General features: G+C 37.6%; 1 protein-coding gene, 1 long non-coding RNA gene and 1 pseudogene across 7 annotated transcripts; all 3 read right to left on the reverse strand.

The window, feature by feature from the left end:
- Positions 1-3,790: 3,790 nt before the first annotated feature.
- LOC133724961 (uncharacterized) lies at positions 3,791-9,767 on the reverse strand. Its single transcript, XR_009854167.1, has 13 exons — positions 9,669-9,767; positions 8,696-9,022; positions 8,400-8,468; positions 7,861-8,038; positions 6,994-7,104; positions 6,646-6,725; positions 6,471-6,542; positions 6,111-6,332; positions 5,361-5,754; positions 5,112-5,263; positions 4,896-5,019; positions 4,570-4,718; positions 3,791-4,311 (listed from the first exon to the last, which is right to left on the reverse strand). It is a non-coding gene; the product is annotated as an uncharacterized LOC133724961 (long non-coding RNA).
- Positions 9,768-10,337: 570 nt separating this feature from the next.
- Positions 10,338-13,113, reverse strand: LOC133724960 (putative disease resistance protein RGA4; annotated as a pseudogene).
- A 206-nt stretch (positions 13,114-13,319) lies between these two features.
- LOC133724962 (uncharacterized) lies at positions 13,320-16,823 on the reverse strand. 6 transcript variants are annotated; one of them, XM_062151941.1, is made up of 7 exons: positions 16,672-16,823; positions 16,146-16,374; positions 15,816-16,058; positions 15,426-15,537; positions 15,156-15,330; positions 14,091-14,331; positions 13,320-13,875 (listed from the first exon to the last, which is right to left on the reverse strand). In XM_062151941.1, exons 2-7 carry the CDS (start codon positions 16,327-16,329, stop codon positions 13,586-13,588), a joined length of 1,245 nt encoding a protein of 414 aa, XP_062007925.1. In that variant the 5' UTR covers positions 16,330-16,374; positions 16,672-16,823; the 3' UTR covers positions 13,320-13,585. The 6 variants fall into 6 exon arrangements, with proteins under 6 accessions (XP_062007925.1, XP_062007924.1, XP_062007929.1 ...); XM_062151940.1 differs by having other exon boundaries at positions 16,146-16,386; positions 16,672-16,819; XM_062151945.1 differs by having other exon boundaries at positions 16,146-16,349; positions 16,672-16,794.
- Between the last annotated feature and the right edge of the window lie 845 nt (positions 16,824-17,668).

Below are 17,668 nucleotides of genomic sequence, written 5' to 3' on the forward strand. Positions count from 1 at the left end.
TTTCACAAAGCCATTCCTATGACCCATCAGTTACCGGTGTTCATTCTCAGTTCATCTTCACCAAAGCCATGACTACACCACCTATTTACCATTCTGCTCCTTCACCTCCCGCTTGTGAGCAACCCCAGTACCACATGAATCCTTCAATTCCAACCTTTCAGTCACCCTCAGTCCCCTCTTTTGTGCCTCAACTCCCATTTACAGATCCCAAACCTTTCTCTGAATCCCAAGCCCTTTTGACGTTTCAGAATTAGAGTCACCATGGCAGCGAAAGCGAGAGTTGCCAAAAAGACCCAAAACCCATTTATGCTCCATGGTGTGGGTAAGTACTCGAGGTCCAAGATGTACCACAAGCGTGGTTTTTGGGCCATCAAGGCCAAAAATGGCGGTACCTTCCCCCGTCACAACTTCAAGGCGGCAGTTGAGATTATGGAGGAGCTGGGTCAGCTACGTGTGGGTCTAACAACTCTGATTGATACATCGGAACCACCGGCGGTGTAGTTCGGAACTCTATCGACTACTAGCAGCACTTCGTCGTCTTCAGTTCCGGTAACCGAACCCACAGACCACTTCACTCCCACACAAGCCTCAGCTGGTTCATCTCTTCCTCCGTCAATTGACTTTCAAGAACCGATTGGGTCTCAACTTATCGGTGTTCATCTCGAACAAGCTACAAAGTGGACAGAAACATGCGAAATTGAGCAGCTGGAGTCCCTCATATCAGTTACTGGCCCTACATCTATTCTTGGAGCTGAGGATTCATTGAAGATTTCCTCCCCAGTTGAGGTTGTCCAGACCGTGGCACAAAGAAGGGCATCCAACTCGGCCGTTGAAGCAGACAAAGAAGCCTGTGACCGTCATCCCTTCGAAAAAAATTGTGATGGCAATGGAGGATTGAAAAACTTGAATAGTCAATTTGAGGTAATTGTTTCTCCATTTGATAATTGTCACTTTGTGAGAGCAGTATCTCCTTGGCTATTGAAGAATGCCGAGCATTGCAATCCTCATTCCACATCTATAAGTTATCATCTCTCACAGGATGTCTTGGATCATAATAGTGCATTCAATATAGTTGGCTATTATCCTTCATTGAATTTTGAGTGTGGACTGATAAATTCAGATTCCTAGCATTTGAGTTTGCCTCTGGCTACCATAATGTTTGATGTTGCACTTGTTGAGCGATGGTATGGGAAAAAGACAGCTGATGAAGTCTCTGTTCCCCTGATGATGTGTTCCAAATATGAGGATGAATATATCATACCTGAGCAAAACCCAACAAAGTGGACTTTCACTGATTCCCCAAAGATTTTTGTACCGATAGCTAATGGTACTTAGGAAATGGAAGCTATTATGGTCAGTGATATTCTATGACGAGTCAAAGCAATTGTTGTAGCGGCCTCTGTAGAAGACAAGCTAGAAACTATTGCTTCACGCAGAGTTAGGTTGGAAGCAGATGTGCTTTTGAATGAAGTGGCCAAACTTTTGAATGACCTAATAGTTTTGCCTGATGGACTTGGTGTTGCCCAAGTATTTGCAAGATCAGAAGCCTTGTTGAATCATGTTCTAGAGGCTCCGAGACTTCATGAATGGTTTGAAGAAGCTATTGAATTTGGAAATCCTGATGCTTTGCTTTTGGCTCTGAAAATGGGAGAAACAGTTTATGTGGATAGCGCAAGATTTGGGAAACTTCTGCCAGACCCATTTATTCCCAGCAATCTGTTCTCTGCTGCTCGTTTGTCTTCTCTTGTTAATAGTTTAACGGAAACTACCTTCTGTCAGCCACGCTTTCACATTGTTTGGTCTGTCCTATTAAACATTCTATTACCAGATAGAGTTTTGCAGGCTGCAGCTGCACTGACTAATTCAAATTCCTTAAGGAAACATAACAAGAATCGCAGGTCTAGCTCTTTTGATGACAATATTGCAAAGAATTTCCAGTGCATCTGCGAGGTGATTATTGAGGGATCCCATCTCTCATCATCTCATGATCGCAAACACTTGGCCTTTAATGTTCTGCTTCTTCTCCTACTGAGGTTGCCTGCTTCTTACATACCAATTTGTTTGTCTTACAAAGTTGTTCAGTGCATTTTTGCTACAATTGCCTTTGCTGTGATATTGGTCAATTTTGTGTTCCTAAGTACTGCAGTTTATGTCCGCTACAAGTTACGTGACCGCCGTTGCACAGAAATAGACTTGAAATCTACAAAGAATGGTCGCAATGGTTCTCTTTTCCAGAAAGACATTTGCAAGACTCGTCATGTTGCTTCAATAATGGTGGCAAGAGATGTGGCTTCACGAGAGTTTGATATCACTTATGTTGCACATGTCATCAAATTTGACTTTTCAAAAAGCATAGATGATTATGTTCATAGGATTGGTCATACTGGTATGGTAGTGGAGTTTGCTCAACAATCATTGTACTATGGTGGAGTCCAAAGCCAAAGGTACGGTAGCAGTAACCTTGACGACCTTGCATTGATTCCTCCAAGACGGTTTTCAAATAATCTAATGCGGTCAAGTGAAGCTCTTTTGCTTATCTTATTGTCCAAAATTATATACTTCCAGACAACCTATAAAAAGAGATAAAATGTAAATAAAAAAACCGAGGACATCTATATAAACAATGAAGACAGAGCCGGTGAGCTGTGACCTGTTGATAAGTTATAATTCCAACATTATAAAGGTCATTGGTTCGATTCTCATCGATATATGTAAGGGTTGGGTGAGCTAAGATTTTTTGATTAAAAAAAAAAAAAGGTTGAACCAACAAAAGCACAACCTAGTTAGTTACAACCCCAAAGAAAAGTCTGGTGTCAAACTTGCTCACATGATAGCTATATAGCTTCCTGAAATATATTTAAGTGCAGACACTTAAAAGAGATGTCACGGTTGCTTCACCTTAATACATTCAACAAATGAAGAAAGTTAAAGGCAATATATTATGGTGCATTCAACTAACTATTAATCTACATTGTTTTCGTTATGTCCAAAGTTAACCATTCGATGTTGCCATTTAGAATCATCCCCAGAGTGTTTCCATGGAATGGAATTCAGGGTCACATCCACTCTTAAATTCTGTCATACCTCGAAGATTAAGTAATTAAAATTAGAGTAGTTCATGACTTCATGCCACAGGGATCATATATCTGTCTAGTAAAATAATAATTGGCAAACAAGCAAGTGAATAAACACGTCCCTCTAAAAGACTACAAAGAACCACTGATGAGAAACTATTTGAGATAGGTGAAGAGTAACTAGTTTTGTTAAGAGGGTACATTATCATTGCTCGATAATCCTCTGACATAGATTGCTGTTTTGCAGATGGTCAATATCTGCTAGAGTTTTCTTGATGGTGCATTATCATTTCTCGATAATCCCTTGACTTAGAGTTGTTTTTGCGTAAGGTTCAATTTCTCTTGATGGACTTTTCAGGACAGAACCTGAAATTGATTGGACTGCGATAGCAAGATGCAATGACTTAAACACTTTGACAAGGATAGGCATATACAGATCAAGACACAGAATGGTAGAACACAATTTAAACTACCAACATTTGCAACATAATCTGAAAATGTGTATCTCAGTATATATATTTTTTTCTTCACCATCAAACTATGTACATAGCTTTGGTAAAACCTCATCAATCCATCAATGGGTGCAGAGTTTTCTTGACGGTGCATTCTCATTGTTAGATAATCCTCTGACATAAAATGCTTTTCCCTGTCGTTTGTTTCAGTATACATGATGCAACATTTCCAGTACAACTTGGCTCAATAAGTGAAGAAAAAGCCTTCTTTTCAAATTTTCATGAAATACCTCAAACTTTATTAAGTTATTCAGAAGATGTACAACATAAATGATCAGCTTGGACATGTGGGTGGTCAAGCAAATCAATCAGGATGCTCTTCATCCACATCACAAAATCATCTATTTACAAAGCATTTGGAGACCTAAGCAAATGATTAATGGTTCACAGGCTGAACCAACGCAGAAATCTTCCGCTTTGATTAATTCCAGAGCAAACTACAGACTATGAGATGAGATATAGCCAGCAATTTTGTCTAATTGAGTGATAGCTTGGTTCAGAATTTCCTCTATAGGAACACAATAGAAGCCTCAAGAGAAGAGATCAGTTTACTCATAAAGGAGTCTGGCAGAGCAACTTTGGTTTTCTGCAGTTTGAGGTTTACCACCATACTAGAGTGATCAAGATTGGTATAAATAGAATTCCCAAACGAAGATGTAGCTTTGCTTTCCAATTTAGTTTCACCTCTACTCATTGTGCAATTGATGTACAGGTTTCCAGCACCACTACAAAGGATAGATTTCCAAAATGAGCTCAGTCTCTTGCTTAGAAAAGCAGGATAGTTGTTCAATGTTAACATATTCCCTTCCAAAAGTTTCTCGAGCAAAAGAAATTGAGAACAAAATGTTCAAAGAGGAAAACCAAAAATTATTGTAGGTAAGTTTATATTCAAAGCATTTTTTCTCTTAGTAGCCTGTAGACTTGCAAATTTCTCATTTCCTATTAAACAAGGCAAAAGTTTTACACGTTTGGTCAGGACTTACCATCACCAGGTGAACTTTGGGGATAGAACAGCAGAGGAGGATCCGGTAGGGACAGCAAGATGAACCACAAAAAGAACAGCTTTCAAATGTCTGTCAAGACCAATGCATACTCTCTCAGTTCAGTGGAAAGTGCTGCCACGGAAAATTTGCTGTCCATGTAAAACAATAAAAACATCAGTGATACAGCAATAGGTGGAACCAAGAAGCTTTAACTAATAAGTAGTTTCGACTGTCAAAAGAAATGAAAGTAATGTTCTAGCTGAATTAATTAGGATTGACTCTGACAGATTTAACATCATCACAAAAATGAGACCATTTGTTCTTACTTTCTACGTGGCATAACAGAACAGTCTTGGGTACTAGCCACAAAACAATATCATCACAATCCAGATGATGAATGATGTAAGTATCAATTTCACCACTATTTGGTCGCCATAAATATTTTCCTTCCTACAAAAGGAGAAAAAGAGAGTGATATAGCTGTACATGCAAGTATACATGATGAAAGCTAGTTGAACAAGTTTAACCGACAAAAGCACAACCTAGGTACAAATATATAACCAACGAAACAATCTGGTGTCGAACTTCCTCGCGTGACGGCTCATGATCACAAACTCCCATAGCTTCCTGAAATACATTTGATTGGAGTCCAGAAACTAGAAGAGATGCCTCATCTTCTTTACTAGGCAACGACCTTGGTACATTCAACAGACCCGGAAATTTAAAAAGCAATATATATGGAGCTTTCAACTAACTGCTAATCTTCAAGTTTTACATATGTCAAGAGTTACCTGTTCAATGTTTACAAGCCATTTAGAGTCGTCCCCAGTGTTTCCATGGAATGGAATTCAGGGTCACATCCACTCTTAACTACTCTTTATACCTCGAAAAGATTAAGTCATTAAGATAATAATGTCTCTGACAAAGTTATAATTGGGCAAACTAGCAAGCAATCGAATAATCAAGCCCCTCCAAAAGATTACAAAGGTCAAGTAATGAGAATCTACTTGAGAAACGTGAAGAGAAAGTGCCTAGGTTTAGTAAGAACCTCATCATCAATGGGTGCAGAGTTTTCTTGATGGTGCATTCTCATTGTTAGATAAACCTCTGAAATAAAATGCTGTTTTGCAGATGATTCAATTTCTCTAGCTGGACTACAGTTGAATGATCTTATGATGACATCACCTGAAATTGATTGGATTGCAATAGAAAATTGCAAATGACTTCAGTTTGACATGGATAAGAATATACTAATATTTGCAATTGATCAAACATGTATAGTTGAAACTACCAATGTTTGCAATTGCAAAATCTTAAATGTGTATCTCTAAATATCTATTTGTTGTTTCCTCACTGTCTAACAATGCATAGAGTATTTGAAAGTTAACAATCTTAATACAATATAATAAGCAGCTGTTTATATAGAGGAATATATATGAAGAAATAGACTTGAATGCATCTTCAGAAAAATAAGTCGCTTGCAATTTCAAATTTAACTCACAAAATGTACTTCCACACCAATGCATGCCATAATTACTAACCAAGAAACTCAAGTTATGATAAGATCTGTGCAGCTTACCAAAGCATATATCCACCCATCAGCTTGAAAGTCTCAATGCCATTGTAAATCCTGCGCAAAAGTACTTGAGAAGATCTTATACATTAAGCTCGTCATGTTACAATATGAGTTGTACTACAATGAGCTGTCCACTAGGCCCATCCTCTTGGCATATTTCTCCTTGTTCCAAAAGAATTGAGGAGGCCTGAATGATTGAAATAATTATAAACAAAATATTACACATCCCGATGAAGTAAAATTTGAAAGAAAATACCTTTTAATGTACATAGAAGATTTTCTGGGAAGGAACAATATACCAGTTACTACAGAATATGTAGCTTACCAGAGTAGCTTCTCATCAGCTTGAAAATTCCAATGCCATTCAAAATGCTTTAGGCTTCAATTTGAGCTGTACCTGTAGCATGTTGTAAATTTGAATCTTGGATAAAAAGAAGATTATTGATTCCGCACTAGCCAAAGATTTATTAGAACTTTCGTATCTGGAAATTGTGCACTACATTAAGGAGTAGCAGAGGCTGAAGGTATTTGGTCTTAAGGAGTCGGTCATTAAAACTTCGAGGGTTGACCTTCCCAATCCCTGCAAAGAGGTGAAAAATCTCATTGCGAAATTTTATAATAAATTCAAAATAGCAAGTTAAAGTGGAAAAGATGATCACAGAATAGCAGAAGCCTACTAATGCTAGTTAATATTTGATTACTAAAGTCTAAATATTTTGGGTGATATTTTGTCTACTATTTTCATTGATTTACCACCCAAAAAAAAAAAAGCCAGGTCTAACAAGCTGATAGAGGCACATTATAGCTCTATTTTCATCTATAGCCTAAAGCATTAGCTCTGCACTGACCTTTATTTTTTCCTGATCTGCATTGTGATTGATGTTTGCAGCTTCTTTGTCGACACCTACGACCGCCCTCAGCTCTCTTTCAATCTTGTCAAGGGTGATGGAAGCCAAACACTGTTGGAGAAAGTCAACTAGAGCTTCAGCCATGTTCTTGATGCAAGTAAGTTTGAAACAGAATGAGAGCAAAAAGAGAAAGGAAGAACTATATTAAATGACGTAAGAAATGCAGAATGGGGTGTGCTATGGTAATTTCTGTAGCCACTTTATATAGTGACTTAATTATTACAGGCCTTTCCAGTGGGATGTTTGGCCTATGTTTTATTGTTTTGTTTTATTTTATTTTATTTATTTTTAATGCACATCTGGCTTGATATATAAATTCAACTACCAACAATTTCTCTGGGATAAAAAATCAAAAAAAGCAAAGACTTTTGTTTAATACAGAATTTTATAGCCTTCAGAATTTTTTAATTTGTTTAGTAGTATAGTTGACCAAAAAAAAAATGGCCAACAGATAACTTGTGTCATCAAGAGTAATGCACCCAATGAAATTTCTTTACGATGGAATATGGCTGGCAGGCGTGTTTCAGTTGCCCCAGTTAGCAGAATCATGCATTATTCTGCATTTTTAATTAATGGATGAGGGACTCATTTCCAACAGTCTTCTCATGAGCTTTCTTTTCTTCGTAAAAATTAGTTTTTTGAGCAAAAGAACATTGAAGAAAAACTGTTTAGAATTAAAAGGAAAACCAAAGTTCTTGTAGGTGAGTTTAATTTCAAAGCACATATTCCCTGGTAGCATGTAGACGTGCAAATTTCTCATCTCCAATTAAACAAGTCGAAAGTTCCACAAGTTTGGTCAAGACTTACCAAGTGAACTTGGGGGATAGAAGAGCGGAAGAGGATCTGGCAAGGACAGAGAAATAAACCACAGAAAGAACTGATTGTAAGGACCTGATTGTAAACTACTTGATATATCAACCATCAGCTTGAAATTCCAATGCCATTGTAAATGCTTTTAGCTTGCTGTGGGAGCCAAAGCAATTTCCTGTACAATAGGTACATTGTCAGCTAATTGAAGATGGTCAGTTCCAAACAAATATAGTTCCATAAGCAGATATGCGTCCCTAACATTTAGTAACTAACCAGCTAGACAAATATAGTTCCATATTTTGTAATTTGAAAAGTACATAAGAAGCTCCTCTGCATTAAGCTCATCATGTCACAATAAGAGTTGTACAACAATGAGCTGTACACTAGGGCTATTCTCTTGGCAAAATCTCTGCTTGTTCCAAGAGATTTGGAAAAAGAGGCCCAACTGTTTGACATAATTGTAAATGAAAAATTACACCAGCTGAAGTAAAAAATTGAAAGCCATTACAACCTTGAGGCATTACATTAAGGAGTACCTGAGGATGGGGGCATTTGGTCTTAGGGAATCCAGCCATTACAACTTGGAGGCTTGACCCTCATAATCCCTGCAAAGAGGTGTGCTTTCAATCTCAATGCAAAACATGAAAGCAAGTTAAATTGAAAAAAAAGAATCACAGAATTGCAGATGACCATTACTGCTAGTTAATGTATGATTAAGTCTTTAGTAAGTCCATAGATGCCTAGCAAGTAGCAATAGAAAGTTAAAGTACAAGAGAACATTGCCCTACACTAGATCAATATACATAGGATTAATGAATAAGAGCTTAATTACCTGAATATAAGAGTGGATGAGATTGGTGGAAGCTGGCTCCTCACTCAATAGTCAGAGGTCATTATCAATTTGGATGTTTGGGATGTAAGAAAGATTTCTAAATTCCTCATTAGTCAGGGCCAGTTGGTATGGCAATGTCATTTTCATTGACCTTTATTTCCAGCGATTCAAGGAATGGCAATGTCCCTAAAGGAGGTAGAAGCTCAAGTGACCTCATGTCAAGTGTAACGCCCAGGAAGTCCGGCAGTGTTTGTAGAGTACGTATAACAGCTACTATTTGTAGGGAAGAAAGAAAGCTCACAGCCTACAGCTTGATTTGTCGCCTGCCTGAATTATAGAAGAGAATCAAGGCCAAACTACGAAAACATATATTTGAAGATATGTTTATATAAGTTGTACATAAAATCCAGTAGCTTTTAGCAGACTGCAACAGTTCTTTTGCTAATGTATTATACCAACTCATTTCTCATTAGCACTAACCCTTGAGAAAAATTTTACTAAGCATAAAATGCAAGTAAGTCCAAGTAGAAGCATGCAAGATAAATCTGAGTCGCCAACTGGGTTTGATGATTTCAAATGAGTGTTTGGTGTAAAAGGGGGAAAAACATACCAATGAATTCCATAACAACTACATTATAAACATTGCTTTCCCCTTATATGTGCTGGGTTCTTGAAACTTTGAAACTTTGAAATGCACCAATCAAATCCAAACCTCAAGTGTTAGCCGCAGTTTCTGTGTAACCAAATTACAACAACCAACTTATATTTTTTTTTTATTCCAAAACCAAAATTGCCAAAAAATGCAGAAAATTCTACTCAAACACGATTCAAATACATTCAGAAGACTGGGTTGACGACTAATTCGTAATATATTGGATTGATGAAACAAATAAAAAAATCATAAATCAAATAAAAAAAAAAAGGTGATTCATATATATATAAAGTTAATGGAAACATTGAATTGAAATCTTACTAGAAGACAAGACCACTCAACAACTCGCCGCCTGAAATCAGAATTTCACCACTTGGATGTCTGGGACGTGAGAAATCTTGGCCCACTCCTCACTTTATTAGCGAGCCTTGGAGAATACTTGACTTCCACGCTCTGTAGTAGTGGTGTCTTGCGCAGGAAGTCGGGCAGCGTACCAAGTTTCCAGCAGTCGAAAAATACCAAGCGAGATAGGGAGGGCATTATGGTAATATTATTCTGAAAATCCCCTCCCACTCCTTCCCACTCTTCCCAGTTCTCCATCACAACGAACCGGAGGCTTTTCAATTTGGGGAATAAAATAAGAGAAGACGAGGAGGATGATTGTAATTCTCTTTCTTCAATTCCCAATAACTCCACTCCCACCTTTTTCACTTTATTCATCTCCCCAAATACAAGTGTTTCAAGCGACGGCAATCTCCCAAATGGACCCGAAAGCAGCTCACAATTACCGAAGTCAGAAAGGACAAGACTCGTCAGATTATGTAAAGACAAGATCCAATCAGGACACGGAGAAGTAGCCAGCTGGCAGTTCCAGATGATCAATGATTCCAAACCTCCATGTGGTTGCAGCCCATTCAGTATTTCTCTATCATTTTGGCCCCTCCCTTCTTCTCTCCTCAACTTACCACATCCATTGAAACATGCGAAATCTAGTTGCAGATGACGAAGGAGATGTTTCTCACTCAAACATGCCTTTACACCCTCACTCGCATCTTCCACAGACTCCAAGTGTGCAATCCAAAGTCTCCCTTCAAGTTGGTTCAAGTTTTTCAAATCTTGCAACTTCAACGTCCCTTCTTTGTCCTCACCCCTATAACCATTTAGATGAAACACATCTAACTTTTGCAGACCGGTTAACCTCCCTATCCCTTTTGATTTTAGACGACAGGACCCCTTGACATAAAGATGCTTTAACTTGGTTAGCTTTCTCATTGCCTCTTCATCGGGAAATTTGACTAGTTCTCTGCACCCGACAAGCCGCAAGGTTTGCAGATTGTATAAATCACATAAACTGTCGGGCAATTCCTTCAGTTCACGGTTTTGAGACAAGTCCAGATATCTCAAATGTATCAATCCACCAATCTCCTTTGGAACTTCTAGAATCAAGTTTTCACTCAAATTCAAAGTCCTAAGGCTTTTTTATTGCGAAATCAACTCAACGCCAATGCTAGTAAGTTTCGATTCAAAAGCTGTGAGAGTGCGCAAACTCTTACAGTTGAGAGAAGAAACAGGAAATGGACCCTCGGGTGCAAACATTAAAGACAAATGACGGACTTCATCACCCGGTAACTCCATTCTCTCATTAGCACCCTTAACCACCATACTAAAGCATTCATCCTTGGTCAAATATTGCACAAAGTCATGCACAATGTCGTGCATTTTACAACTTTTAATGTTCCCCTCATAATCTTTCTCAAAATCTTGAAAAAAAGACCGCAATACTAAGTTCTCAAAACACCTTTGACCAACTATTTTATCTTCCTTGTTTCCCTTTTTAATTTTAAGATAATCTTGTGACATCCACAACTCAATCAACTCATCCTTGACAATCTTATGATCTTTAGGAAATGTAGCACAATACAAAAGACAAGGTTTGGACTGGGGTTCTAAATCATGGTAACTTAGAAATAACGGTTGGAAAACTTATTGCTCAACCTCCTCAAATTCCCATATCTTACTATTCAAAACATCTACCCATTGTTGCACTGTGTCCTTATACCGCAATAGACTACCCAAAGTCTTCGCAGCAAGAGGTAAGCCTTTGCACCTCTTTACAATTTGATTGCCAATATCTTCAAACTTTTTAGGTTCTTTTCTTTCACCATCAAAAAATGCAATGTGATAGAACAATGACCGACAAGTTTCTTCACCTAACTCCTTTAAATGGATTGTGTGGTCACTGGTTGCTCCCATTGTAGTAGCAACTTTCGCTATTCGCGTTGTAACCAAAATTCTACTCCCTAAGGCACCACATTTTAATGTGGTCAAGAAGGGCTCCCACTTTTCATGGTTCGAGTCCCAGACATCATCTAGAACAAGAAGGAACTTCTTGCCCTTAATAGAGTCAGATATATGTTGAACATAAGTTTCTAACTCATTTGAATTTGGGACAGTTACCTTAAGACCCTCGAGGATGGCTTTGGCAACCGTGATTTGTACAAATGGTTCTGAGACACAAACCCATATTCTTGTATCAATACAATTCTTTACCCTTTCATCATTATAGGCTAGTTGGGCAAGAGTTGTTTTGCCTATCCCCCCCATACCTACAATAGATATCACAAGAGGCTTCTTCCTTTCTTCACTATTCTCACTCACTAACTGGCTTACTAGTATATTCCTTTCGTAGTCTCTACCAAATGTCCCAGATTCATCGACAATTGAAAAACTTTTCAATCGTTTAGGTTGCTCAAATTCAGTTTCATTTTCAAGAAACTTATAAAATTTTCGCTGTGCATGAATCAAAGCTAATTTCTCATTCAACTCTTTTATCCTCACAGCAATGTCATGACGAAAAATTATCTGAGTGACTTGGCCATTGCAAAGACAATGGAAGGGGATTGAGAAACATACCTTCTTCTTAGGTACAACAGCATTTTCACCTTGTTTCTCGATTTGTTGTTTCAGGATTTCAGTGCTCCACTCGTCCACCACATTGTCTATCTCGTACGACACTTCTTTTAGATTGTTGAGCCAACGTCTCACGTTGGCCTCCTTCACTTGCCTCCTCTCTGCATCCGCCAGCACAGCTTGAATAGTTTCGAGGTTGAGGGTAAGAGGTGCTACTTCTTTTTTGACATTCACAACAAGTCTCACGTTTTGTTCCACCTGTTGGAAGATGATGGAACCCAACTGCTCTACAAGGAAGGAAACGAGTGCTTCAGACATTTTGGTGTTTGGAACTGGATTGACAGAGGAAAGAAAAATATGAAACAAGAAAATGAACTTGTTCCAAGTAGGAAGGTTTTCTGGTGTATACACAAAAGGGCAAATGACACGATTAGGAAATCAAGATGATGTGGTGGTGGTAATATAGCTACTCCCCGTAACTAGCTTTATATAATGTGCTTTGAAGAATTCTTGGTGGACAATTTAAGCACCATTTTTCCGTACACAAGCGGTTAACCATTAACAAGCAAGGAATTTTTGAATGCCTGGGGAGAACATTATTCTTTGTTTTTAACCTTTTTCTCTTCACTTTATTCCTTACTTGTTAGCAACCAAATAGATATGAAGATTGCTAGATAAACTCCATGCAATCTCCTTCTCAAGAACCCCACTTGGTCATTATGCTTTACTTTTCTTTATAATATTTCTATGCTCTACTACATCTTAAGCTTCCCCATGGAGTTTCAATTTCGATGTTGGTTTATTCTGTGCATGGTTAGAGCTAAATATAAGATCAGAAGATTATAGGGGAGTGTTTCTCCTACCAATGCCAGCGAGTGTAACTTGCCTAAATCGATCAAACGGAAAGGAAGAGTTAGTCTGGATTGAATACACTTGTCCATGCTAAGCATTTTTCCTGGTTTGTAATGTCTTTTGCTTAGCATGAGTTTCAAACACCCGAAAGAGAATTCTTTATCCCATCCAAGAAAACCCCTACTTCCATATAGCAAACAAATCAACAAATTGAGACTCCATCCAAGATCAGGTTTAACTTTATTTCTCAGTAAACCCAGCAACTTCAAGCAGAATACATCAAACCCGACAATATTAAAGAGGGGCAAATTTGGTTGTTCCGAAAGTCGACACAAATCATTTTATTTACAGAGCACAAAGTTATCTTTTTTTAGGATAGCAGAGGCATACACATTACAAACAATAAGCATGCTCGATCGGACATTGATCGTGAGCAAAGTTTTTTTTCTTATCTCTAAGTTGGTGGTGGCAGGATTTTAAAATTCCCTCTCAGGGAACAGAATAGGAGCCAAAAGGGACCAGATGTAGAGACCTGCAGTTGCCCAACTAGTCATGACCCTCACCCAGACGGACGGCCACCCCACGTCAATCAACTTCCCACTCTCCCCAACTGAGGTTGACCACCCTGTCAGAAGCATTGCCGAGTACATACTTGCAAGTGAGAAGATGATGTGGAAGAAGGCATATGAATACGACACAGACTTGGATTTCTCATTTTCTTCATGTTCTTCTGGCTTATCCAATGGGAGCAGTGGTTTTCCAGCACCTTCACCATGCAATTGGTTTTCAACAAAAAATTAATTAATTCTTTGCACATAAAAAACTTGATATAGCCTTTCACTGTTAGTAAACAAACATCGAGGACACTTGTTCAAAAAATTAAAACCTCAGTTGTAAATCAGTTTTGATGCACATTTTTCTCCTAAAAGTAGAGCAACTTCATAAAAGCCAAGAGTTTTAAAGGTTCTGTCAAAGAATTACCTGCACGAGGTGAACTAGGCGGGGACAGAAGAGTAGTGGACGATCCAGCACGCACAGCAGAATAAACCACAGATAGAACAGTGGTAAGCAGACCTAAGGTAAGAGTCCCAGTGGAAACAGCTTTAGAATGCTTGTGAAGACCATTGCACTCATAGTCCCTCGGCTCACTAGCAAGTGCACTGTAGCAGAGGTATGTACAGTACACAGATATAACTGACGCGGGTAAAATGCTGCCACTTACCTGCATAACATAAAATAATGACTAAGAAATCCTGAAGGTCATTACATTAACAATGAATTTGCACATCTCTACATACAATAGCCAGGAATGCACTGAAACTATTTATCATGATATGAAAATCTGTGTGACCTGTTTACCGGAAAAATAATTTTCTATGCAACCAGAAAGCTAAGCAACATAATACTCTTACAAGTTACAAGTAGTGTTTTGGATTTATGATGGACTCATATCCTGAGATAAAATAAATGATTAAACCAACTCAATGTAAAACTGGTCCATTCATATTGTCTTTGTTTTTTTTTTTTGGCCAGCAGTTAGTTTTATGTGATCTAAAGAGCATGACCCACTGTCTTCAAAAAGGAATGCAAATTAATTATATCATTTGGATTTTAACTAATTAAAACTTAAAATGTGAATATTCTAACAAACCAAAACAAAGTCTCCTCCTGATCACTCCATCTATGTTAGCTTTCTTTCTACTCATTCTAGGGACTAAATTTATTGTTTCTGTGTGTCTATTAACAATGGTTTATCCTTATAAAACATAAAAAGGGCTTCTCTTAATTTAAGTGGGCTAGAAATTAGGAATCTATATTAGTGATTATGATTTACTAAAACAATATAGAAGGTTACAGACACAGTGATAGAAGAAACAATTTGTTGAATAATGACCATATCTATCAACCTTGCTGCAACTTATATTCTCTATCTATTTTTATTTATTTTCCCTAGCGGATCGTTGTATGCATGTATAGCAAAATTACTTTTCCTTTCTTTATAACTCCTTATCATTGACTGCAATATAACATGATTCAGAAACTTACAGTAGGATGCAGTGCCACTATAAGAAACACGAAGACGAATATCAGAGTCATGACAATAAAGAAGGTGTTCAGCCCGCAGTCATGTCCAGATGGCGTGAACAAATGGAAAAGAAGTCCAGAGAAGACGAACGTCGCCAGATAACAAACTAGAGAAACAACAAAAAGAGCAACATACCTATATAAATGATAAAGATAGAATTAAAATCAGTAGATGAAAGTACAAATCTGAAAGTGTATATACACGATACTTTTGGAAATAAATAAGCTAACCAGAACTGCTCATCATATCCAACCCATTTGTCGTTCCATCCATGGACAAAATCCAACAGAAGCACAACTTGTACGAGAAGAAAGAATCCTGAGCCAAACTTTGCAATTGTCTCTGCAAAAGTAACATATAATTGTCAATATTAGCCAAACAATTCAAATAAACAATGTTCAAACAACAAATTTCATGTAAATTCAAGAATTAGGTGCATTGTAAAGACACTTGTCGTCTGTTCAACATATAATAGCATTTATTTCCTAATAGCCCAAAACTCCTACAGGAAATTGTACGAATTCCAGTGTGCATTGACCCCCTAAACGATGCAATTCATTATGTTTGAAAGAAGAAGATTAAAAAATAATAATAATAAATAAATTTTAAACAGTGCTTACCATAGAAACTAATAATCCCATTTGGTATGAAAATCAATGAGAAGATCACCAAAAGGAACCAGCAAGTAACTTTCATCATCCATCCACCATGGTGGATACTATCACGGGGATCCTTTTGACTCTTCACACCAATCATCACAACTGACAGGATGGTGAAGAACAGAAAGTTTCCCAAGCTAACACGAAGCACAGCCTCGGTTTCAAACCACTCCCTGTCCGGTATCTGATGAAAATGATTAATCCCTGCATCAATAACCAACACTACCACATCAATTTTCACGTCCACACACATAAATTTCTTATAAACACAATATCTTCCGAGTTGCTTACAAGGTATCTTTTCCAGTAGAGGCGGCGCGACGTCACGGAGAATCCATGAAGCAATGAGAGAAAACGCAAAGAGGAAACAGTATGCAATCCTTGCAGAGCGGCGGCTAATACTAGAAACCGCCGACTGGCACAAATTGCAAGCACAGCCGGCACAACACGACGCAAGGCACGAAGCTGCCCACATCTTCTTCTTCTTCCTTCACACTTCACCCCACCGATTTCAAAATCCCTAATTATTAAACTGATCACCAATTAAAAATTTATCAAATTAAGCAACAAAGAAATTAAAATTAGAAACCTCATCTTCATCAATTCATCAATCAAACAATTGACATATCCTAGGCTCAAGAATTGACAAAACAGAATCTATATAGCAACAAATTGGGTTACATAGAAAGCGACTGATACAAAACCCTAACCTCAAGAAAACCGAGAATTCAATTGATCCAGTACAGATTAAAGCGTTTGTGGATTTGATCGTGAAATTGGAATTGCGTAAGGATCCAAGTCGAGGTGCGGTGTTTACCTTATGGAAATTGGAGGAGAGCGAAGAATGAAGAGTCGGCGATGATTGTTACTAGAGGGATAAAGAAGCTACGAAGACTTTCGCTTTTGGGTCGGATTCGGATTTGTCCACCGTCTTAATTGACTGTCTCTCGGGCCGAAGCAAGTATTCGGGTCGGGTTATGAAAGATTTAGCAAGTACTTGAAGGCTAAATTAGTAGACTCCGAATGTGAACAGTAATCGGAATAACACCATCTCCAACATTATGTTGACAATTTTACTCTAGAAGAACTAGTTACTCAAATGTTTCATCAAATCATAAAGTGACATGTAGACAAAAAGAGCATGAAGACATATAACTTTTGTTTTAGGTATTTATGATTCGTTGACAAAAATCATAAACCTCAAATGTTTCTCAACGATATATAGAGCAGGCGTGTCACGTAACTGGTATGCTCAATCAATCAGTCTCATGCAAGGGGGGTAGTGGCATGGGGATGTTGGGTGTTTCACTTTAATAAAAGAAGAGTAATTTCGTAATACAATTAATAGATGGAGAAACGTGATTAGCTATTCGTACCAACCACGTGACACGCCTGTCTTTTCTCTGATTCATGAGCTGAATATAATTAATGAATTTATTAAGAGTTAAATTTAATTTTACTTTAACAACTTCATTAGAGTCGAATTTTGTTTCGAAAACTTATACAGTTAAAAGTTAAATTTAGTTGCTTTATTAGAGATGCTCAACGGACGAAAATATAATGTTTTTTTTTTATGAAGAAAAAAAAACATTCCAAATAAGATCCACGTGGAATCTTTAATAACATCTCATCGAAAAAAAGAACGTGAGAAATAAAAGCTAGAAAATTATTGAACTAAAGACCAAAGGAAGATAGTTTATCAGTTACCATATTTGTTTCTTGATAAAAATGAGCAAAAGTTATGCTGTTGAAACTAGAATTGAGAAGTTTTATGTCATCGATAATAATAGAAATTCTCAATAGAATTGATACTT

Source organism: Rosa rugosa, chromosome 1, assembly GCF_958449725.1.
Source record: "Rosa rugosa chromosome 1, drRosRugo1.1, whole genome shotgun sequence".
NCBI classification, from domain to species: domain Eukaryota; kingdom Viridiplantae; phylum Streptophyta; class Magnoliopsida; order Rosales; family Rosaceae; genus Rosa; species Rosa rugosa.